Here is a 23553-nt window from a genome sequence, read left to right as displayed (position 1 = left end):
ACAAAGGACATACTGGTGATGGTATTGCTCCATGTGTCACAACACACAGTTAGTGTGTCACCCAAACCTACAGAACAGTGGTTCACTCATAGAACATCAGTGCCCTAAAACAAAAACAGCTAACAGAAAGCTATCAATTTGTAATTATCCCATAAGATCTCAGCACACGCATCACAGGTGCAGCCTCAGTAAACTTAGCCAACCAGTAGGCTTCTGATTTGACAAGCTAAAACCCCCTACCCCAGTGAACTGGATAGTGTAGCGTGGCGAAAAGAGACACTCCGCTAAAGTCCAGCCACTGTACCCTCTCTCGTGGCTGACAGGCTGGGGCAGGGTGTCAACTGTCAAGTAAGCTGCACGAACCATACATACGCACGCACACACGCTGGCCAGTGAAATTCCAGAGGACATGAGCCAAACAGCAGCAGTGGGGAGTCATAAGGGCGATGTTGTTGGTATACACTCAGCAGCTTACCATCAGTCAGCCTACATATCCTTCTCATGACCACTTCTCTACGGCAAGACAGAATAAAGTGATGAAGAGTCAGTGAAAGGGTAAACTGACCACAATAAAAAGGACTATTCTTTGCCCCTGTAATTTATCATGACAGGTTTATAGAAGAGCCTCCCTTGTCCAATAGCTCTTGACCAAGATTTTTTTTAAAGATATGGGACAGCCAACCAACTCACACCTCATCCCACTGCAACCCAGTGTATGGATCTGCCCTACCCTTTATCTTCTACTGTACCCACACACACATTCCTCTAAGCTGCGCGCATGCACAGCTCCCCTCAGACTGCTGTGCAGAAGAAATATCAGACAACGCAGAAAAGCACGAGCATGAACTTCACTCAACTTTCTAGAATTTTCACTTCAGTTAAGAGTATCAACATTTCACTCTACTGTGGGAATTGTGCTCGAATCAACACAATATTAGCCACTTTCAATGAAACATACCAAAAGAAAACGAACTATAAAAGATTTAGTGTGCAAAACTATCTGTGCAAGAGAGCACATTGGAGTAGGAGTGTATTGCATTGACCGGCATGACTCAGGCCGTACTCTACACAGACCGGTGCGCCATAACCAATCAGAGCTGTAGTAGGCCCATTTGCAAATAGCCATTGCAATATATGGATCTGTGCGATTCACTTTGAACTGGACTGTATTTAAAGCATTAGCGGTCATGAGTAGATGCGCTTGTTTTGATATCAAAGTGAGAGCTGCATGTAGCCACCTGTGCACATTTGTTCATATTGTTTGCTAATTAGTGAGTTTAGTCCAGTTAGCCATTTTCTTGTCAACAATTGGTTGCTTCCAACAGGAGCACAAAATGTGTGCATTTCTAACCATCTTTGAAAAGCGAGTCAGGTAAAGAGCTTTTTTTGTCTTAAAGGGGCAGTGTTGCATTGAGACGGTCTTGAATAAGCTAAGTAGCCAAGAGGCAGAGGGTAGCATAGCTTGTCTGTTTCTCTAATAATGGTATGCAAATAATAATGACTATTTTGTAAAGTGGTTTCTTGCATCAGCCACCACAACATTTTCAGTCACCTCCTTGTCTGAAGGACAAGTGGATAAACCGGTTAATGTCAACCCCTGCATGTTTTTTTTCAAAAGTCTCATGGAATATAGGTTTACATTTTACACCACACATTTGCTGCTACTGACAGAACAGCTATTTCCATGTTAAAATGTTATGGGATGCATTTGTCTCCATTGTTTATGGTAGGCAACTCTGGTAGGCCTACATCATGATCAAATAGCCACAGCAGCCTACTTGGCGACTGTCACAATGTTCAAGTTTGCGCTTAGCGGACCTGAAATTTGCTCAGTGCCGGAAAAAATTAGAGGGAACATTGCCCACACAGATGACTTGCTAACAAACATACCCTGGATCTTCTACCGGATGTAAGCATCCTACTCCTTTAATACACTACACCACAACCTTCTTGACCAAACAACCACCGGACTGACCCACCCTACCTCTTCACTGCTCTCAGAAATATCCCTTACAGGTCAGGTGCTTTTTATATTCCCTGACACATTCAAACACAGCATCCCCTAGCCTACACCAACGTCCTGTCCTCCTTTACAGTTTTAGCTCCATGAAGCCCTGTTACTCCTTAATGTGCTAAAAAAACTGTACACACACTGTACAGTCCACACACACTAATATGCCTGCACAGGTGCTGCAGTGTTCCGAGAGGAGTAACTAGGGACACCAACCTGGACTCTGGACAGATTGATGACAGCAGGATACACACCATCAAAAAAACACCCCATTTACAAGGCTAATGCAGTGGCAGGGAGTCAAAGGCAACAGAAACACTCCAAGTAAACTCCTATATTTGTCCCTTGATGTGGTAGTGTATTCATTGAACGTCATGCACCTCTGCTAATCTAGAGCCCCTGTGTGTGTGTGTGTGTGAGAGAGAGAGAGAAAGAGAGACCAGGGTGCCTTGATGAGTGGACTGTTGGGTCACTGATGTTAATGATTGAAGGAAGGCTTCTTGCTTGCTGACAGAGCAACTGCCCTCTGGTTTGTTCTACACTGCTCCAAACCCCTCAGGGCTTCTCCTGCACAGCTGTTCCAACAGGCTCTATACCAGACTGCCAAGGGGTTTCATGGAAACAGGTAGCTCTCTAGATCGGCTAGACCAATGTCAACACTCACAGGCTTGCGAAAAACAACCCGATGGCTATAATTCTAACACTACAGGAGGGGATTACCACAACCTCTCAATCGTGTGGGCAAACATTTAGCTTCCTTCTTCCCTGTAAATGAATTCAGTAAAAAAAAAACACACACTTCTCGTTTATGCACACACTGTGCTCTAACATAGCCAGATACTGGGCATATACTAGCTAATAGAGCAGCTGAGGTGGAGGTCATGTTTTGAGGAGTCTCTTGGCTGAGCCTGGAGATACCCTGGGCTACTGTAGTGTTATCTCCTGCAGCAGAAGGCTGTAACAGAATAAAAAGAAGTGATACATTCTACAGTGATAGAGGTCTGGCTCAGAGAGAAAAGCTGCAGCTTTGCTCTATCCCTCTGAGAAAACAGGGGAAATGACTTCTTGCACACAGGTCGTTGTTGCCTTTTCAACATGGAGATTTAGTGGCAGGCAGATCATTCTTACTGGGTTGTGTGTCCTGGAAGAAAGCTGGACAACATCATAGGAAATGAGAGGCACAACCAAATCAACAGAATGGACAGGGTGGGCCTAAGCGATATCACAATATTTCTCAAATGTTTTGACAGTATGGCGGTATTTTCTGCTACTGAATAATTTAAGTTCTAAACATATAGAGCATGGCCCTTGAATGGCAACAAATTAGTTCTATGTGGTTTCAATGGGCTTTATACTCAACCAAACTAGAACAAAACAGACAGTGAAGTAGTTCAATTTGTAGAACTTATAATTTAGCACTGTATCAAAATATCATTAAAGATGGGATTTGGATCCATACCTGCAAACCAGTATCCACGATATAAAATCGCCCAGCTCAAGGTGGGACAATCCGGGAGACAGTGACGATTACTCCTCCTCCCCTGTCCAAACCATCCCAGCCCCTTTGTGCTCCCCCTCTCCTCACCTGTTCCACCTCCCCCATTACACTGCCCATCTATCTGAATGACCCTGTAGCCAGACTCTCCAGTCTCCCCACCAGCTGCCCATCAATATATTACAGTTACAATTGGCACATTCTAGGACATCTTTTTACTTATGCTGTGCATCTCAGAAGATAGATATACATCACACCAATGTGGTTCCTGAGATTTTTTCCTCTGACAAAGCCAAGGGCATAAGAGTGTAGGAGCAGTCTGAAAGAAAAACCCCTGGGATTCCAGGGAGAGAAACTAGTTTCTGTGGTGAAGAAGTGAAAGTGAAAGGCGTCAGGGTTCAACAGAAAGGAATGCTTTGAGACAATAGCTTCAAACAGCACCACCAAGTACAGTACATAGTTTCCACTTCGTATCATGGATGGTTGAATTATCATGAGAATAACAGTTCAACGCTAATGTGCCATTACATGTAAGTCACATAATATGACATCTCCTTGAGACGTGCCCACATTGGAAAGAGCCAATAGTGGCAGTCTAGGCAGATTTGAATTGTTATTGGTAAGAGGAGCTTTTTACACACTCCTCTATGGGTGAGGGGAGACATAGCTGTGCCATTCACTGACAATCTAGACTGTCAGAGGCTGATTAATAATCCAGACATACATGGGGAGATGAATATTTGATGCAGCCCTGCCTGCTGACTCCAGGACCACTTGTTGTCTGTAGGGATCAGTCCTGTGGTGTTTGTCTAGCTACTACCAAAGGAGGACACCATCACATGGGATGCACACACACGGCAGAGATCTCCCTGTGGCAGTGCCCGGTGCCAGCCATACCCTCTCCTCTCTTTCTGACTCTCAGTTTGGTAATTAGGGCCAGAGCACAATGAGTCTCTCTACCAGTCTTAATTAGCCCCTTAAGTGTACACACACACCAACACTGTTACAGTGCACACATACGGTTAAAGCGCACACACTGCTACAGCAGTCATACACAGTCTCCAAAACCCCACCACTACAGTAAACACATATAGTCTGGATTTTTTTTAAATGAATGAATTGATCCAGAATTCTAACATAAGAGGTCAAGAATGTAGGAGTCAACCCCTTGTGTAAGCACTTTTGAAATGGTGACGCATATTAAAAAGTCTTAAACACTCTCAGTCTTCGGCCACAGCCCTGTCTGATGACCTACTCCACTAAATCTCTGTATGGCTGTGCCCTTTTGCTCAAGGGGTGCTACATGAACATGTGTAGGGTTATATATAGCTCACAGCCACCTCGAGCTGGGGAAATTAACAGTTCCTCTTGAAACTCTAGAGCTCTGCCTGGACCATGAGGATAATCTTACATGACATCTTACTGAGGGCGCAAGCTGGAAAACCTAGTAGCGTTGCAGTTCTTTGCACACTCAAACCGGTGCACCTGGCACCTACTACCATACCCTGTTAAAGGCACTTAAATCTTTTGTATTGCCCATTCACTCACTGAATGGCACACATACACAATCCATGTCTCAATTGCCTCAAGGATTAAACATCCTTCTTTAACATGTCTCCTCCCCTTCATCTACACTGATTTAAGGGGATTTAACAAGTGACATCAATACAGGATCATAGCTTTCGCTTGGTCAGTCATGGAAAGAGCAGGTGTTCCTAATTTTTTGTACACTCAGTGTATACTGTACCTTGGGGTAGAACACAACTCATTGTATTCAGCATTGACTTGATAGTAGTATGCTACTCTTTGCCACTCTTTTGAGGAAAGGTAGACCACCTTCCCACCTGAATACACAAATAACTGTCCCGCTCTCGGCCCCACACATCCTCTTTCGAGGATGAAGAACTTAAGAGTGGACCTCCTGCGTCGCCACTCCCGCAACTAAAACACTTAATAGGTTAAAGGATCCATATTGGCAGAGCCACAAGCCCATTGCAGGGATAGATTTTTAATGGAGCGATGATGGTAAGAGAAACCTCTCTAGGGACGGATCACAATCGAACACTGAGAAACCGTCATGGAGCCTAGACCAAGTCCCCCCAGTGCACCATCACTACACGAGACTCAGCTGCAATGCTACAACACAATGTAGCCCAGCCTTGACAATTCAGCATCAGAAAATCAACCCATTTACAAGATAAGGTAAATACCGAGATCTTCAGGACTAACCCCATTACATCCATGGCTCATCCATCAGAACACAATGTGAAGATAGAAGCCCGCACATCATATGAATAGGATCACAGAACAAAACAGTTCAGTCTGTCAACTAATTAAGATACTTGGAATCGAGATGTAGCATCTTATCAGAAAGCAGGAAGGGTGGTAATGAGTGGAAGTGCAGTGCTCCCTCTGCTCTCCCCAATAGTGACACTGTGTGCAGAGGGAGAGAAGAGGTGAGGGCCCTAGCTTCAAAACAGCCTCTTAGCAAAATGTGACATTTTTCCACTGGGTCATCCTTTCAGGTTGTTAACCAGGGATCAGGTGATGGAGCCAGGTGGTGAGATGAAAAGGACAGATGACCACACTAAACACTGCAAACCTGATAGCCTCTGACACCTGTGGGCCACTGGCATGTAGGCTGTGCAGTGGGAAGGGCCCACTTAAGTTGCAATGCAACATAAAATGAGAAGCAAAAAAAATAACTGATCAAGAAATATGAGATGAGTCAGGTTCGTGACATTGACTAAGCATTTCATGGTGAGTAAATACGTGTGTTTTTGTGTATGTGTTTGTGTGTGTGTGTGAGAGAGAGATCAGGTGAGATGATTCATCAGACCACCCCCACCAACAATCAGAGCCATCCCAGAGAGCATCTTGAGAGCTGCGTAAACAAAGGCCTTCCTGGACAAGGAAGATGCCACCCAGAATCCTCTGCTCTATAGACCTCCCCAAGAACACAGGCTGAGAAGAGACCTGCAGACCAAACAGCTCACACACACACACACGATACAGCCAGGACCATCAGTGGACAAAGAGTATTTCTATTCAGCTCAATGACAAAAGAAAGCAACTGGAAGACCAACCATTGAATCTATTAGTAAACAATCCCCAACACAAAGCCACTCTCCCCAAGAATTAGAGAAGTGCCGTGTCCCTCCTGTAGCTTCAGCTAACCATTATCAAGTGTTATATACCACCATCATGCCCTTTACACGAATAGAACCCTTTCTAAATCTAAGAGTGTCAAAATCAAATGGTATATCTAGCTTGAGTGTAAATCTGTAGAGACCTTGATCAGCATGATTACTTTTTGTATTAAACGTTATTGCTCTCACGGGCTATTGTTGACATGAATCATGTTTCACTTATGTTGTTCCATGTTGCATACACTCATAATAGTCTACTGTATTACTAAGCACTGGTCTATTCTGTATTATTACTTACTACTAATAATCATGGACATCATAACAAACAAATAGATTAAGTTATCAAAACACCTAATGACTGACAATGGGTGAAACTGACCTGCAATGAATGAAATGGAGGACTGAAAATATATCATGCTTTTAGGCTACATCATGGGTCATAGGTCTGTCTCTTGGTCAACACCGCATGTATGATGTCATAGCCCACTGAAGAGCAATGAGAGTCGCTACACCTTGGTAGGCATAGGTAGCTAGAATAGCAATGCTGTTGAATTAGATTTGTATTTAGCCTTGTATGAGATATTCTACCGGAAATACCAAGCCTCCCATGCTTTTCTTTTTTAAACTTCAGGCTACTCAACAAAATCGCATGTTATTCCAAGCATCAGCTTTGAATGTAAGGCATGCGACAAACAAATTGTGACGTTGTGGTCTGTTGAGCCGATACTAGTCGGCGGTCTCTAGACTACAAAAATAACCTATTCCTGGTCCTTGACCCAGCAGATGAGTGTAGAATCGGGTTCTTAATCAACCGCCTAGTAATTCAATGCAACTTCCGCAGTGCTACAATTCGGTGTAGGCTACAAGACGGGGCGTCACCCTTGTCTGTGTGGTCTACACGCTACAGCCACTATTGCAGCTCGGCTGTTGGAGCGCTCATTGAATAGCCTGGCCATACAAAATGGCAACAGTTTAATACTTGAATTTCTTGACAATGCCAATGAAAATATCAGGGGGTTCATTTTCTAGTATGCCTTCATTGGTTTAGCTTAGCCTATATATCAGCAGCAGATGACCCCCTGTCCGTGAAGTTTATGGGCTGACCAGGGGATTTAGCCTACGAACTAAATTACTATATTTGAGAAAATAATATACACAAACTGATTCAATAGGCCTACCAATATGCCTATGGTTTGGGTAAATGATCACGCGAATAGCAGTTTGTCTGCCAAAACGTTAGGCTACACCTCCCAATGTTGTGCTTGCCAACGAGAATCAGCCTGATGTACGCGTGAATGTCCTAAAAAAATAAAAAGGTGCGCCGCAGCAGTGTCCGTGTGAACGAGCTCGAGCTGTAAACACTACTTTTGGTCCCCTGTATGGGTTCCTTGGACAAAGCACACAAAATAACATTGAGCGACAGTTCAAATAGCCTACATTTGTGTAATAGATGAAAAACGTGCACGCAATACTTACAAGCAGAGCTCTACCCAATAATCAGGAGCGTGACTTGGTCTACTGGAAACAATGTTTCAACTCAGTAGCTTCTGAGTGTTCCAAGAATAGAAATACAAATGGTGGGCCCGTTTCCTCAACGAATGTCTCACAACAGTGTTCGACAACAGAAATATTTTATTATTCCAGAACTGATACTTTTCAGCACAATTTTTTACAGCATTCGTTCAATGTTGTACGCGAGGTTAAGTCATAGCGCACAATCTGCTTCGAAGAGGGAGAGGATGAAGACAAGTCTGTTGGAGCCCACGCCCAGCCCAGTATGAACCGCCCCGGTGAGCACAGGGGTGTATTCATTCCGCCGATGCTGTAATAAAACGTTTCTTAAACGGAAACAATCAGAACCAAACGGTGAGGAATTTACCTGAAATTGTTAAATAGAAACTCTCGTTTTGCTGTTTGTTTCCGTTCTTAAACGGTTTCCGTAATGAATACACCGCTGTTTAGTTGCCTGTTTTGACCATCGTTAGTACATTGGTCGGTAGGCCTATCTGTAAAACTGCAAAATATAAAGCGGCAATGTGGGCATATCGCAGTACAATTACAAATGCCGGAGTATCTTCGTGATTTATGCATTTTTTATTCTCTAAATTTAGCCTAATCCTAGATAAAGTCAACCTGGGAGTTAAATTAGAAATGTAGGTTTGTTTTAATTTTAATATAGGCCTAATGTGTAGACCAAAATGAAACCTCTCCCTCAACAAAACAAAGGAGCTGATCGTGGACTACAAGAGACAACAGAGAGAGCACGACCCATCCACATCGATGGGGCCGCAGTAGAGAGGGTCAAACGCTTCATGTTCCTCTTCGGCGTGCACATCACCGAGGACATGAAAAGGTCCCCCTACACCGACATCGTTGTGAAGAAGGAGCCTCTTCAACCTCAGAAGGTGGCAGGGTTGAAAGGTTTTGCTTGTGTTGGCTCTGCTATATCGTATTTCAGTCAGCTAATACAGGACAATTAAAGGCCCAGTGCACAACTTTTGTGAAAAAAATACAATGATTTTTCAATTATAATTATTCAGATTTTTCAGGGGGTGCTCCCTCAGCTCCCTACTTCCCGAGGCTATGCTAAGAGCCAATTTATGTTTGATCCGAAAATGTGGTCAGAGGCTGGTGGATGGTGTAACGCAATTGCGGAGCCTCTAGAGGCAAGCAGAGGCCAAATTGAGCTCCATACCACATCGCCATGTGCCTCTCAAATTTTGTAACAATGAAGAGGGTAACATATAACTCCGCATTGACATGATTGGTTGATGGTAGGTGAGGGCGAAAGGTCATATATAAACACAAACTAATTTCCTTGACAACTTCCTTCACAACAGCTCTGAGCTGCTCAGCGAAGGGCAGTAAGTATGAATGCCCAAAAAGGCTGCATGGCCAATGCAGATATCGGATTGACTATGCAACACCTTTAAAAGGCTTTGCAGTGGCTGTACACTGTTTACTGTGTATGGCCTCTGCAGAAGTCAGGGCATTCATACTTCTTGCACTTCACGGAGCAGAGCTGCTATGAAGGAAGTGAGTTTGTGTTTATACAGCACCTCCCGCCACCACCTACCATCAACCAATCATGTCAATGCGGAGCGAGCCCTCCACATTGTTACAACATTTAGGAGGTGCATGGTGATGCGGTACGGAGTTCAATTTGGATTCCACAAACCTCTAGAGGCTATGCAATTGCGTCTAACCGTCTGTACGGAGTCTCCGGATTGCAAACGGAGAAAGCATAAATTGGCTTAAAGACTCTGCATGGTCAATCTGACATCTGCAGTGGCAGTACAGCATTTACTGTGATGCGGCCTCCACAGAAGTCAGCGCGTTCATACTTCTTCGCGAACAGAGTAGAGGTGTTGTGAAGGAAGTTGTCAAGGGAGTAAATTTGTATTTAAACAGGACCTTCCACCCTCACCTACCATCAACCAATCATGTCAATCCAGAGCTATACGGAGCCCTCCACATAAAACATTTTGGATGCACACAGCGATGCGGTACAGAGCTTGATTTGCCCTCAGCAAGCCTCCGGAGGCTCCGCAATTGCATAAAACTCACTTTACGGAGCCTCCGGATCGCATTTCGGAAAGCCTCCGGTAAGTATAAATCCTCTTTTAGACCTACACAAACTTCTAACAGCTGCACCATCATGGTGGTGCGGTCAGCCCAACACATCATTGGGCACACTGCCTACCCTCCCAGCCTAGTCTCATAGACTAGATACAACATAGTAAATGTAAATCCGGGACACTCGAATTAGTATGACACTATATATACAAAAGTATATGTGGACACCCCATCAAATGAGTGGATTTGGCTATTTCAGCCCAAACCGTTGCTGACAGGTGTATAAAATCGAGCACACAGCCATGCAATCTCCATAGACAAACATTGGCAGTAGACTGGCCTTACTGAAGAGCTCAGTGACTTTCAACGTGGCACTGTCATAAGATGCCACCTTTCCAATAAGTCAGTTTGTCAAATTTCCGCCCTGCTATAGCTTCCCGGTCAACTGAAAGTGCTGTTATTGTGTAGTGGAAATGTCTAGGAGCAACAAAGGCTCAGCTGTGAAGTGGTAGGCCACACAAGCTCATAGAATGGGACCTCTGAGTGCTGAAGTGTGTAGCGAGTAAAAAATCATCTGTCCTCGGTTGCAACACTCACTACCGAGTTCAAAACTGCCTCTGGAAGCAACGTCAGCACAAGAACTGCCAAGCATCGGCTGGAGTGGTGTAGACCTTAGTGCTGCTTTTGATACCATCGATCACCACATTCTTTTGGAGAGATTGGAAACCCAAATTGGTATACATGGACAAGTTCTAGCCTGGTTTAGATCTTATCTGTTGGGAATATATCATTTTGTCTCTGTGGATGGTTTGTGTCCTGACAAATCAACTGTAAATTTCGGTGTTCCTCAAGGTCCCAGTTTAGGACCACTATCGTTTTCACTGTATATTCTACCTCTTTGTGATGTCATTTGGAAACATAATGTTAACTTTCACTGCTATGCAGACGATATAGAGCTGTACATTTCGATGAAACATGGTGAAGCCCCAAAATTGCCCTCCCTGGAAGCCTGTTTCAGACATAAAGAAGTGGATAGCGCCAAATGTTTTACTTTTAAACTCGCACAAAACAGAGATGCTAGTTCTAGGTCCCAAGAAACAAAGAGATCTTCTGTTGGATCTGACAATTAATCTTGATGGTTGTACAGTCATCTCAAATAAAACTGTGAAGGACCTTGGCGTTACTCTGGACCCTGATCTCTCTTTTGACAAACATCAAGAATATTTCAAGGACAGCTTTTTTCCATCTTCGTAACATTGCAAAAATCTGAAACTTTCTGTCCAAAAATGATCCATAAAAATGAATCCATGCTTTTTTCAGTTCTAGATTAGACTACTGCAATGCTTTACTTTCTGGCTACCTGGATAAAGCACTAAATAAACTTCAGTTAGTGCTAAACACGGCTGCTAGAATCTTGACTAGAACCCAAAAATGTGATCATATTACTCTAGTGCTAGACTCTCTACACTGGCTTCCTGTTAAGGCTAGGGCTGATTTCAAGGTTTTACTACTAACCTACAAAGCATTACATGGGCTTGCTCCTACCTATCTTTCCGATTTGGTCCTGCCGTACATACCTACACATACGCTACGGTCACAAGACGCAGGCCTCATTACTGTCCCTAGAATTTCTAAGCAAACAGCTGGAGGCAGGGCTTTCTCCTATAAAGCTACATTTTTATGGAATGGTCTGCCTATCTATGTGAGCGACGCAGACTCGGTCTCAACCTTTAAGTCTTTATTGAAGACTCATCTCTTCAGTAGGTCCTATGATTGAGTGTAGTCTGGCACAGGGGTGTGGGGGTGAACGGAAAGGCACTGGAGCGACGAACAGCCCTTGCTGTCTCTGCCTGGCTGGTTCCCCTCTCTCCACTGGGATTCTCTGCCTCTAACCCTATTACGGGGGCTGAGTCACTGGCTTACTGGTGCTCTTCCATGCCGTCCCTAGGAGGGGTGCATCACTTGAGTGGGTTGAGTCACTGACGTGATCTTCCTGTCCGGGTTGGTGCCCCCCTCGGGTTCGTGCCGTGGGGGAGATCTTCATGGGGCGATACTTGGCCTTGTGTCAGGGTAGTAGGTTGGCGGTTGAAGATATCCCTCTAGTGGTGTGGGGGCTGTGCTTTGGCAAAGTGGGTGGGGTTATATCCTGCCCGTTTGGCCCTGTCCTGGGGTATCGTCGGACAGGGCCACAGTGTCTCGTGACACTTCCTGTCTCGGCCTCCAGTATTTATGCAGCAATAGTTTGTCGGGGGACTAGGGTCAGTCTGTTATATCTGGAATATTTCTCCTGTCTCATCCGGTGTCCTGTGTGAATTTTAAGTATGCTCTCTCTTTCTCTTCTCACGGAGGACCTGAGCCCTAGGACCATGCCTCAGGACTACCTGGCCTGATGACTCCTTGCTGTCCCCAGTCCACCTGGTCATGCTGCTGCTCCAGTTTCAACTGTTCTGCCTGCGGCTATGGAACCCTGACCTGTTCACTGGATGTGCTACCTTGTCCCGGACCTGCTGTTTTGGACCCTCTCTCTACCGCACCTGCTGTCTCTGACTCTGAATGATCGGCTATGAAAAGCCAACTGACATTTACTCCTGAGGTGCTGACCTGTTGCACCCTCTACAACCACTGTGATTATTATTCTGACCCAGCAGGTCATCTATGAACGTTTGAACATCTTGGCCATGTTCTGTTATCTCCACCCAGCACAGCCAGAAGAGGACTGGCCACCCCTCAGAGCCTGGTTCCTCTCTAGGTTTGTTCCTATGTTCTGGCCTTTCTAGGGAGTTTTTCCTAGCCACCGTGCTTCTACACCTGCATTGTTTGGGGTTTTAGGCTGGGTTTCTGTACAGCACTTTGTGACATCGGCTTATGTAAAAAGGGCTTTATAAATACATTTGATTGATTGAGTGTATATCTCGCCGCCACTGGACTTTGGAGCAGTGGAAACGTGTTCTCACGCTTCATTCAGTCCGACGCACGAATCTGGGTTTAGCAGATGCCAGGAGAACACTACCTGCCCGAAGGCATTGTACAAACTGTTAAGTTTGGTGGAGGAGGAATAATGGTCTGGGACTGTTTTTCATGGTTTGGGCTAGGCCCCTTAGTTCCAGTGAAGGGAAATCTTAACGCTACAGCATGCAATGACATTCTAGACGATTCTGTGCTTCCAACTTTGTGGCAACAGTTAGAGGAAGGCCCTTTCCTGTTTCAGGATGACAATGTCAGTGTGCACAAAGCAAGGTCCATCCAGAAATAGTTTGTCGAGATCGGTGTGGAAGAACTTGACTGTCCTGCACAGAGCCCTGACATAAACCCCATCAAACACCTTTGAGATGAATTGGAACGCTCACTGCGAGCGAGGCCTAATCAGTGCCCGACCTCAGTGCCCGACCTCACTAATGCTCTTGTGGCTGAATGGAAGCAAGTCCCCGCCGCAATGTTCCAACATCTAGTGGAAAGCCTTCCAAGAAAAGTGGAGGCTGTTATAGCAGCAAAGGGGGGACCAACACCATATTAATGCCCATGATTTTGGAATGAGGTGTTTGACTAGCAGGTCTCCACATACTTTTGGTCATGTAGTGTATATTATGTTTGGTACGGTTACATAAGACAGAAGGTTACTGAAGAAAAAAACAAAAGGAGGGTGGGTGTGTAACGAGAACATCTAGCAACCCGAAGGTTGAGTGTTTGAATTTCATCACGGACAACTTTAGCAATTTTGCAATTACTTGCTACATTTTAGCTATTTTTCAACTACTTAGAATGTTAGCTATCCCTTCCCCTAACCCTTTAACCTAAATCCTAACCCTAATCCCTAGCCTAGCTAACTTTAGCCAGCTAGCTAACGTTAGCATTAGCCACCTAGCCAAAGTTAGCAACAACTAATTGGAATTCGTAACATATCATACGTTTTGCACAAATCGTAACATATTATACAATTTGTGAATTCTTAACATGTCTAATGAAATGGATGATGGACATCCACTAATTAATGCATACCAACGAATCATAAACATATTAAATGGAGTGCCTCGGATTTATGTACAGAATAATACGAAATGATCTGAAACATGGTTGCAGCCGGCCTCCAGGACATCTACAGCACCCGGTATCACAGGAAGGCCAAGAAGTAGATCATCAAGGACCTCAGCCACCCGAGCCACGGCATGTTCACCCCACTACCATCTGGAAGGTGGAGACTGTACAGGTGCATCAGAGCTGGGACTGAGAGATTGATAAACAGCTTTTATCTCCAGGCCGTCAGACTGTTAAACAGTCATCACTGTACCCTGCCCTGAACCTTTTAGAAACTGTCACTAGCCGGCTATCACTCTGTATTCTACCTTGCTCTTTAGAGACTACTGCCCTATGTGCATAGTTATTTAACAGGGGTCACTTTAATAATGTTTAGGCTACATCGAGTTTTACCCACTTTATGTACAGTGCCTTCAGAAAGTATTCACACCCCTTGACTTTTTCTGCATTTTGTTGTGTTACAGCCTGAATTTAGATTTTGTGTCACTGGCATAAACACAATACCCCATCATGTCAAAGTGGAATTATGTTTTTAGATTTTAACAAATTAATAAAAAATTGAAAGCTGAAATGTCTTGAGTCAAAAAGTATTCAACCCCTTTGTTATGGCAAGCCTAGATAAGTTCAGGAGTAAAAATGTGCTTAATACGTCTCATAAGTTGCATGGACTCACTCTGTATGCAATAATAGTGTTTACAATGATTTTTGAATGACTCTACCCCACACATACAGAGAATTGTAAGGTCCCTCAGCCGAGTAGTGAATTTCAACCACAGATTCAACCACAAAGACAAGGGAGGTTTTCAAAGGGCACCTATTGGTAGAATTTTAAAGCAGACATTGAATATCCCTTTGAGCATGGTGAAGTTATTAATTACACTTTGGATGGTCTATCAAAAGATACAGGTGTCTTTTCTAACTCCGTTGCCAGAGAGTAGGGAAACCACTCCGGGATTTCACCATGAGGCCAATGGTGACTTTTTAAAACAGTTAGAGTTTAATGGTTGTGATAGGAGAAAACTGAAGATGGATCAACATTGTAGTTACTTTACAATACTAACCTAAATACTACTAAAATACTAGCCTAAATGACCTAAATATTCCAAAACATGTATCCTGTTTGGAATAAGGCACTAAGGTAAAACTGCAAAACAATTGGCAAAGAAATGACCTTTATGTCCTGAATACAATGCGTTATGTTTGGGACAAATCCAACATATTTCGAAGCATGGTGGTGTCTGCATCATGTTATTGGTATGCTTGTCATCGGCAAGGACTACAGAGTAAAAAAAATAAAAAAAAAATGGATAAAATTGGAATAAGGAAGTCCCATAGGGCGGTGCAAAATTGGCCCAGCGTCATCTGGGTTAGGGGAGGGTTTGGCCAGGGGGGCTTTACTTGGCTCATCGCGCTCTATCGACTCCTTGTGTAGGGCAGGGCGCTTGCAGGCTGACTTCGGTCGTCAGTTAAACAGTGTTTCCCCTGACACATTGGTGCAGCTGGCTTCTGGGTTAAGCGAGCGGGTGTTAAGAAGCGCAGCTTGGCGGGTCATGTTTCGGAGGATGCATGACTTGCCCTTCACCTCTCCCAAGCCTGTTGTGGAGTTGCAACGATGGGGGTAAAATTTACAACAAAAATGTACACACAAAAAAATTACGAGAATAGAGCTAAGCATAGGCAAAATCCTAGAGGAAAACCTTGGTTCATTCTGCTTTCCAACGGACACTGGGAGACAAGTTCACTTTTCAGCAAAAAATAAATACAAAAAAGGCCAAATATACACTGGAGTTGCTTACCAAGACGACATTGAATGTTCCTGAGCTAAGTGCCTTCTATGTTTGCTTCGAGGCAAGCAACACTGAACCATGCATGAGAGCTCCAGATGTTCCGGACGACTGTGTGATCACGCTCCCCATAGCCGAGTGGTTAACACCATTGTGGTTAACACCACCACTGCTCGGCATCCGACCGCAAGGCGCTACAGAGGATAGTGCGTACTGCCCTTTACATCACTGGGCCTGAGCTCTCTGCCATCAGGAACGTCTATACCAGGGCCATATACTTTCAACTCTTAATGATCGGCTATGAAAAGCCAACTGATATTTATTCCTGATTATTATTTGACCATGCTTGTCATTTATGAACATTTTGAAAATCTTGGCTCTCTCTAATTCTCTCCTTCTCTCTTTCTTTCTCTCTCTCGGAGGACCTGAGCCCTAGGACCATACGTCAGGACTACCGGGCATGATGACTCCTTGCTGTCCCCAGTCCACCTGGCCTTGCTGCTATTCCAGTTTCAACTGTTCTGCCTGCGGTTATGGAACCGCCACCTGTCCCAGACCTGCTATTTTCAACTCTTAATGATCGGCTATGAAAAGCCAACTGAAAATTATTCATGATTATTATTTGACCATGCTTGTCACTTATGAATATTTTGAACATCTTGGCATAGTTCTGTTATAATCTCCACCCGGCACAGCCAGAAGAGGACTGGCCACCCCTCATAGCCTGGTTCCTCTCTAGGTTTCTTCCTAGGTTTTGGCCTTTCTAGGGAGTTTTTCCTAGCCACCGTGCTTCTACACCTGCATTGCTTGCTGTTTGGGGTTTTAGGCTGGGTTTCTGTACAGCACTTCGAGCTATTAGCTGATGTACGAAGGGCTATATAAAATAAACTTGATTTGATTTGATTTGATATACCAGGGCTACCCCAAAGCCATAAGGCTGCTGAGCAGTTAATCAAATGGCTACCTGGACGATTTGCAATTACCCCTTTTATTTGTATTTATTCTTATTTGTTTACACTGACTCTCTTGCACAGGCTCGATGTACACTCATTGGAGTCTAACCACACGCTCACGCTCACGCATATTACACTGATACTCCAACACAAACACACACACACACACACACACACACACACACACACACACACACACACACACACACACACACACACACACACACACACACACACACATTAACATTCCTTCACAATCTTCACATACGCTGCTGCTATTCTCTGTTTATTATCTATGCATAGTACTTTACCCCTACCTACAATTGAGGTAAATATTAACTCAATTACCTCAACTACCCTGTACCCCTGCACATTGACTTGGTACCGGTACCCCTTGTGTATATAGCCTCGTTATTTTTTATTGTATACTATTTTTCCTTTTGTTTATTTAGTATATTTTTCTTACTTACTTTAAAAAAACTCTGCATTGTTGGTTAAGGGCTCGTAAGTAAGCATTTCCCGGTACCTGTTGTATTGGGCACATGTGACAAATACAATTTGATTTGAGTGGCCTAGTTACAGTTTTCACTTAAATCGGCTTGAACATCTATTGCAAAAACCTGAAAATGGCTGTCTAGCAATGATCAACAACCAACTTGACAGAGATTGAAGAATTTTTTAAAGAATAATGTGCAATCGAGGTGTGCAAAGCTCTTAGAGATCTACCCAGAAAGAATTACAGCTGTAATCGCTGCCAAAGTTGATTCTAACCCAGGGGTGTGAATACTTATGTAAATGAGATACTTATTTTATTTTTAATACATTTGCATAAACATATCTAAACTTGTTTTCACTTTGTCATTATGGGGTATTGTGTGAATTTGTATCTTTAATCCATTTTAAATTCAGACTGGAACAACAAAATGTGGAAGTATGAATACTTTCAGAAGGCACTGTATATACTGTATTCTAGTCATGGCTCAGCCTATATAACTACTGCTTTACACACCTTTTCTATTCACATAGGCCTACTGTCCATACTGTCTATACACACCATTCACATACATACAGTACATTTTTATATTCCAGACTCTGGTCCGGAAGCTAATTCTTGCAATTCTATCCATTTTGCCATGGGGTTTTGTACTGTGTATTTATATAGGACTACTTTATTCTCGACACATCTCATTCTAATATTTGTACTACTGTACATTGCACTGTTTATACACACCACATATTTATTTATATACTGGACTTTTGACATAGCTCACTGCAATAGCCTATACCTACTGCTGTAGCCTACATATCATTCTTAATAGGCCTATATGTTGTGTAAATTCATCCGGTGTATATATGCATAGATGACATACACATTTCATTTTGAATATGTGTTTAGGCCTACTTTTTTGACAGTTTAATGGAGATACTAACATAAGCATTTAGCTGCACCAACTATAACATATGCTAAACTGCGACCAATAAACTTTGAAACGAACATGTATGGTCATGTATCATCGTTGTGCTGTAATCAGTCAATACGATAAAAACATATTCACTACATATCCCAAGGGGCAAAGCCTCCTTTATCATCGTATCCAGGAAGTTGGGTGCGTTGTCAAGCAAACTTGTGCGTGTCTTTGTAAATGCTCTGAAGAATGTGTACTTCATAAGGTAAGAAAAAATACGACATTGGATATTTGATCATCATAATGAAGAGTTATTTGTGATTACATTTAGCCTATTACATTCATTTGTTATCTGCAGCCATTCAAAACGTCAACAAACTTGTATGCAATTGAGATGTTAGACCGCTTGTTTTCATATCCTAGCTTTAAGTGTGGGATGTCAGCTAGCTAACTAGCTAGCTAGGCTAACTAACCAAATATCCAGATAACCAGATTAGTTACTTCTTCTGACAGTGCCTCAGAATGTCTTGTTTAGGAATTGATACAACATACGTTAGATACAGTATGTTAATCAGGAGTTGATAATCAGAAGTTGATAAGCCAAATATTCTATGCTTTGAGTTGTTAAAGCTAGCTATATTCTTCCATGGTTTCCATTGCAATAACAGGAGCTACATCATCACCCTGAATTTCCACCAAGGCTACCAGCCTTCTGACACACAGAAACAGGGGCAGACTGGGACCAGAAATCGGCCCTGGCATTTCTATTTTTTTCCCCCTTGAAGCCCCCCACACTGGCCTATTTTTTTTCTTCTTTCCTCCAGGCCCCCATTATTAGCGATTAATGATCCCTTTGTGCAAAAAAACCCAGGCTAGACAGACCCACTGGGCTAAAACTGGACTGGCCCATCTGGCATTTAATGTAAATGCCAGATGGGCCAGTCCGCCCCTGCACCGAATTATGTTACTTTTTTCACTAACCTATTATTATTTACCATTATTTGACCACTTCCAGGTGTCTGTGAGTGATGATTTGTTCCCAGGACTCAGCGAGGGTACTGGTGACTGAGCTGAGTGGGTCTGGTCAGATGAACCCAACCCCTGCTGCTTATGAGGACTCTGACATGCAGGTGGAGCTCTACCTCTCTCCAGAAAAGCTGGTGGGGCTCCTATTGGTAAAGGGAGGGGTGTGGCCCTTTTTATAGGCAAATTATAGATGTGGAAGCATGCTTGACTGAATGTAGTGCATCAACACAATTCTATAATTGGGCAATTCCATGTCAGTGTAGCCCTAAAATATTTTTGCTATCTCAGATTCTAACATATCCTTCCTCCCAATGAAGTTTGTTTGACATGCTTTTTACATTTGTATCACAAACCATTTATGAGAAAATCATGATGAAAGTGGCCATTTTAGGCCCTTCTAAGACCTATACATGCCTCCTGTAAGACCCTATGATCTGTGAACCCTACATGATGCAGACAACATCTTGGTGTCATTATACTCCTATTAGTGTGCACTCAAATATCTAGTATGTCTAGATTCTGAAATACATATTTCACATTAATTTATTCCATATACAAAATTATAATAGGAATATCTCAAAAGTACCCTTTTTTTGACGTATTGTTTTGAACAGTATACTTTTCAAACACGTACAATTTCCAGAGTGGGCTCTCTGGTACTTTTAATGAAATTAATGATATTGATCATTAACCCAATCACAGCCTTCCTTTAGGTTTGCATATGCAGCAAATCACCAGCAGAGGTAGTTCCCTTTGAATCAATTTTCCCATTCACTGTGTTGGTGGTGCTCATAACATTTATCATAACTTCAGAATTAGCAGAGAGCCCACTCTGGACATTTTATGTTATCATAGTGCATAGGCCTATTATTCCAAACAATGTCTTAAAATGAACCAAATCAAAAAGGGTATTTTGATTTTCAAAGTTGAATAAATTAATGTAACGGACCATAAGGTCTTATAGTCATCTATAAAGTACAGTACCTTCAGAAAGTATTCATACCTCTTGACTTATTCCACATTTTGTTGTATTACAGCCTAAATTCAAAATGGATTAAATCGTTTTTCCCCCCACACCCATATACACATACTGTAATACCCCATAATGACAAAGTGAACACCTTTTTAGAAATTTTAGCAAATTTGACAAATTAAATACAGAAATACTCATTTACAGAAGTATTCACACCCCTGAGTCAATACTTTGTAGAAGCACCTTTGGTGACGTTTACAGCTGTGAGTCTTTCTGGGTAACATTTGACATTTTAGTCATTTAGCAGACACTCTTATCCAGAGCTACACACAGTAATGATTGCATACATTTTTCATTCTCTAAGACCTTTCCACACCTGGATTGTGCAACATTTGCCCATTATACTTTTCAAAATCTTTCAAGCTCTGTCAAATTGGTTGTTGATTATTAATAGACAGCCATTTTCAGATCTTTCCATACATTTTCAAGCCGATTTTAAGTCAAAACTGAAACTCGGCCATTCACTGTCTTCTTGGTAAGCAACTCCAGTGTAGATTTGGCCTTGTGTTTTAGGTTATTGTCCTGCTGAAAGGTGAAATAATCTCAGTGTCTAGCGAAAAGCAGATTGAACCAGGTTTTTCTCTCGGATTTTGCCATGCCATTTTATTTTTTATCCTGAAAAACTGCCCAGTCCTTAACGACTACAAGCATACTCATAACATGATGCAGCCACCACTGTACTTGAAAATATGGAGAGTGGTACTCCGTACTGTGTTGTATTGGATTTGCCCCAAACATAACACTTTGTATTCAGGACAAAGAGTTAACAATCTGCCACATTCTTTGCAGAATTACTTTAGTGCCTTGTTGCAAACAGTATGCATGTTTTGGAATATTTTTTTTTATAGGCTTCCTTCTTTTCACTCTGTCAATTAGGTTAGTGTTGTGGAGTAAATACAATGTTGTTGATCCATCCTCAGTTTTCTCCTATCAAAGACATTAAACTCTTTAACTGTTTTAAAGTCATCATTGGCCTCATGGTGAAATCTCTGAGTGGTTTCCTTCCTTTCTGGCAACTGAGTTAGGAAGAACGCCTGTATCTTTGTAGTGACTGGGTGTATTGATCCACCATCCAAAGTGTATTAATAACTTCAATGTGTTCAAATGGATATTCAATGTTTGCTTTTTTTTGTTTTGTTACCCATCTACCAATAGGTGCCCTTCTTTGCGAGGCATTACAAAACCTCCCTGGTCTTTTTGATTGAATCTGTTTGAAATTCACTGCTCGACTGTGGCACCTTACAGATAATTGTGTGGGTACCGAGACGAGGTAGTCATTCAAAAATCAGGTTAAACACTATTAACACTAGTCCATGCAACTTATGTGACTTGTTAAGCAAAAGTTTACTCCTCAATTTATTTAGGCTTTCCATAACATAGGGGTTGAATACTTATTGACTCAAGACATTTAAAAAATAATTACACTTTTATATTATGGGGTATTGTGTGTAGGCCAGTGACAAACAGATCTAAATGTAATCTATTTTAAATTCCGTCTGTAATACAACAAAATGTGGAAAAAGTTAAAGGGTGTGAATTAGAGGTCGACCGATTATGATTTTCCAACGCCAATACCGATTATTGGAGGACCAAAAAAAGCCGATACCGATTAATCGACCGATTTTTATATATATATTTTTAATAGTGACAATTACAACAATACTGAATGAACACTTTATTTTACCTTAATATAATACATCAATAAAATCAATTTAGTCTCAAATAAATAATGAAACATGTTCAATTTGGTTTAAATAATGCTTAAACAAAGTGTTGGAGAAGAAAGTAAAAGGGCAATATTTGCCATGTTAAAAAGATAACGTTTAAGTTCCTTGCTCAGAACATGAGAACATATGAAAGCTGGTGGTTCCTTTTAACATGAGTCTTCAATATTCCCAGGTAAGAAGTTTTAGGTTGTAGTTATTATAGGAATTCTAGGACTATTTCTCTCTATACCATTTTGTATTTCATATACCTTTGACTATTGGATGTTCTTATAGGCACTATAGTATTGCCAGTCTAATCTCGGGAGTTGATAGGCTTGAAGTCATAAACAGCGCAATGCTTGAAGCACAACGAAGAGCTGCTGGCAAATGCAGGAAAGTGCTATTTGAATGAATGCTTACGAGCCTGCTGCTGCCTAACTCGCTCAGTTAGACTGTTCTATCAAATATTAAATCATAGACTTAATTATAATATAATAACACACAGAAATACGAGCCTTAGGTCATTTAATTTGGTCAAATCCGGAAACTATTATTTCGAACAACAAACAAAACGTTTATTCTTTCAGTGAAATACGGAACCGTTCCGTATTTTATCTAACGGGTGGCATCCCTAAGTCTAAATATTGCTGTTACATTGCACAACCTTCAATGTTATGTCATAATTATGTACAATTCTGGCAAATTAATTACGGTCTTTGTTAGGAAGAAATGTTCTTCACACAGTTCGCAATGAGCCAGGCGGCCCAAACTTGCACAGAACGCAAGAGAAGTGACACAATTTCCCAAGTTAAAATAAATTCATGTTAGCAGGCAATATTAACTAAATATGCAGGTTTAAAAATATATACTTGTGTATTGATTTTAAGAAAGGCATAGATGTTTATGGTTAGGTACACATTGGTGCAACGACAGTGCTTTTTTCGCGAATGCGCTTGTTAAAATCACCCGTTTGGCGAAGTAGGCTGTGATTCGATGATAAATTAACAGGCACCGCATCGATTATATGCAACGCAGCACAAGCTAGATAAACTAGTAATATCATCAATCATGTGTAGTTAACTAGTGACTATGTTAAGATGGATTTTTTTTAGAAGATAAGTTTAATGCTAGCTAGCAACTTACCTTGGCTCCTTGCTGCACTCGCGTAACAGGTAGTCAGCCTGCCACGTGGAGTGCAATGTAATCTGCCATAATCGGTGTCCAAAAATGCCGATTACCGATTGTTATGAAAACTTGACATCTCCCTAATTAATCGGCCATTCCGATTAATCGGTCGACCTTTAGTGTGAATACTTTCTGAAGGCGCTGTAGGTCTAAAATTTAGACTAATTTAGACTACCACTATCATCATAAAAAAAAAA

General features: G+C 42.2%; 2 protein-coding genes across 3 annotated transcripts in view; one reads left to right on the top strand and one right to left on the bottom strand.

Annotated features, from left to right (window-relative positions):
* LOC139584574 (GTPase HRas) overlaps nucleotides 1-8428 on the bottom strand; it is a 29741-nt gene extending 21313 nt beyond the window's left edge. Inside the window, exon 1 of the mRNA XM_071416592.1 lies at nucleotides 8132-8428. The gene's annotated coding sequence lies outside the window, so the exon portion shown is untranslated. The remainder of the gene's footprint in view (nucleotides 1-8131) is intronic.
* Nucleotides 8429-18588: 10160 nt separating this feature from the next.
* Nucleotides 18589-23553, top strand: part of lrrc56 (leucine rich repeat containing 56) — an 89199-nt gene continuing 84234 nt past the window's right edge. Inside the window, exons 1-2 of one of the 2 annotated variants that reach the window (XM_071416590.1) lie at nucleotides 18589-18671; nucleotides 19422-19566. In XM_071416590.1, coding sequence (XP_071272691.1) covers nucleotides 19435-19566 — 132 coding nt within the window. In that variant the 5' untranslated portion in view covers nucleotides 18589-18671; nucleotides 19422-19434. Of the gene's footprint in view, nucleotides 18672-19421; nucleotides 19582-23553 lie in introns of both variants that reach the window. The other variant, XM_071416589.1, reaches the window with a different exon arrangement.

The sequence above is a fragment of the Salvelinus alpinus genome, chromosome 9 (assembly GCF_045679555.1).
Source record: "Salvelinus alpinus chromosome 9, SLU_Salpinus.1, whole genome shotgun sequence".
NCBI classification, from domain to species: domain Eukaryota; kingdom Metazoa; phylum Chordata; class Actinopteri; order Salmoniformes; family Salmonidae; genus Salvelinus; species Salvelinus alpinus.
The sequence above is the reverse complement of the archived record's forward strand: the minus strand, read 5'-3'. Positions and strand labels throughout refer to the sequence as shown.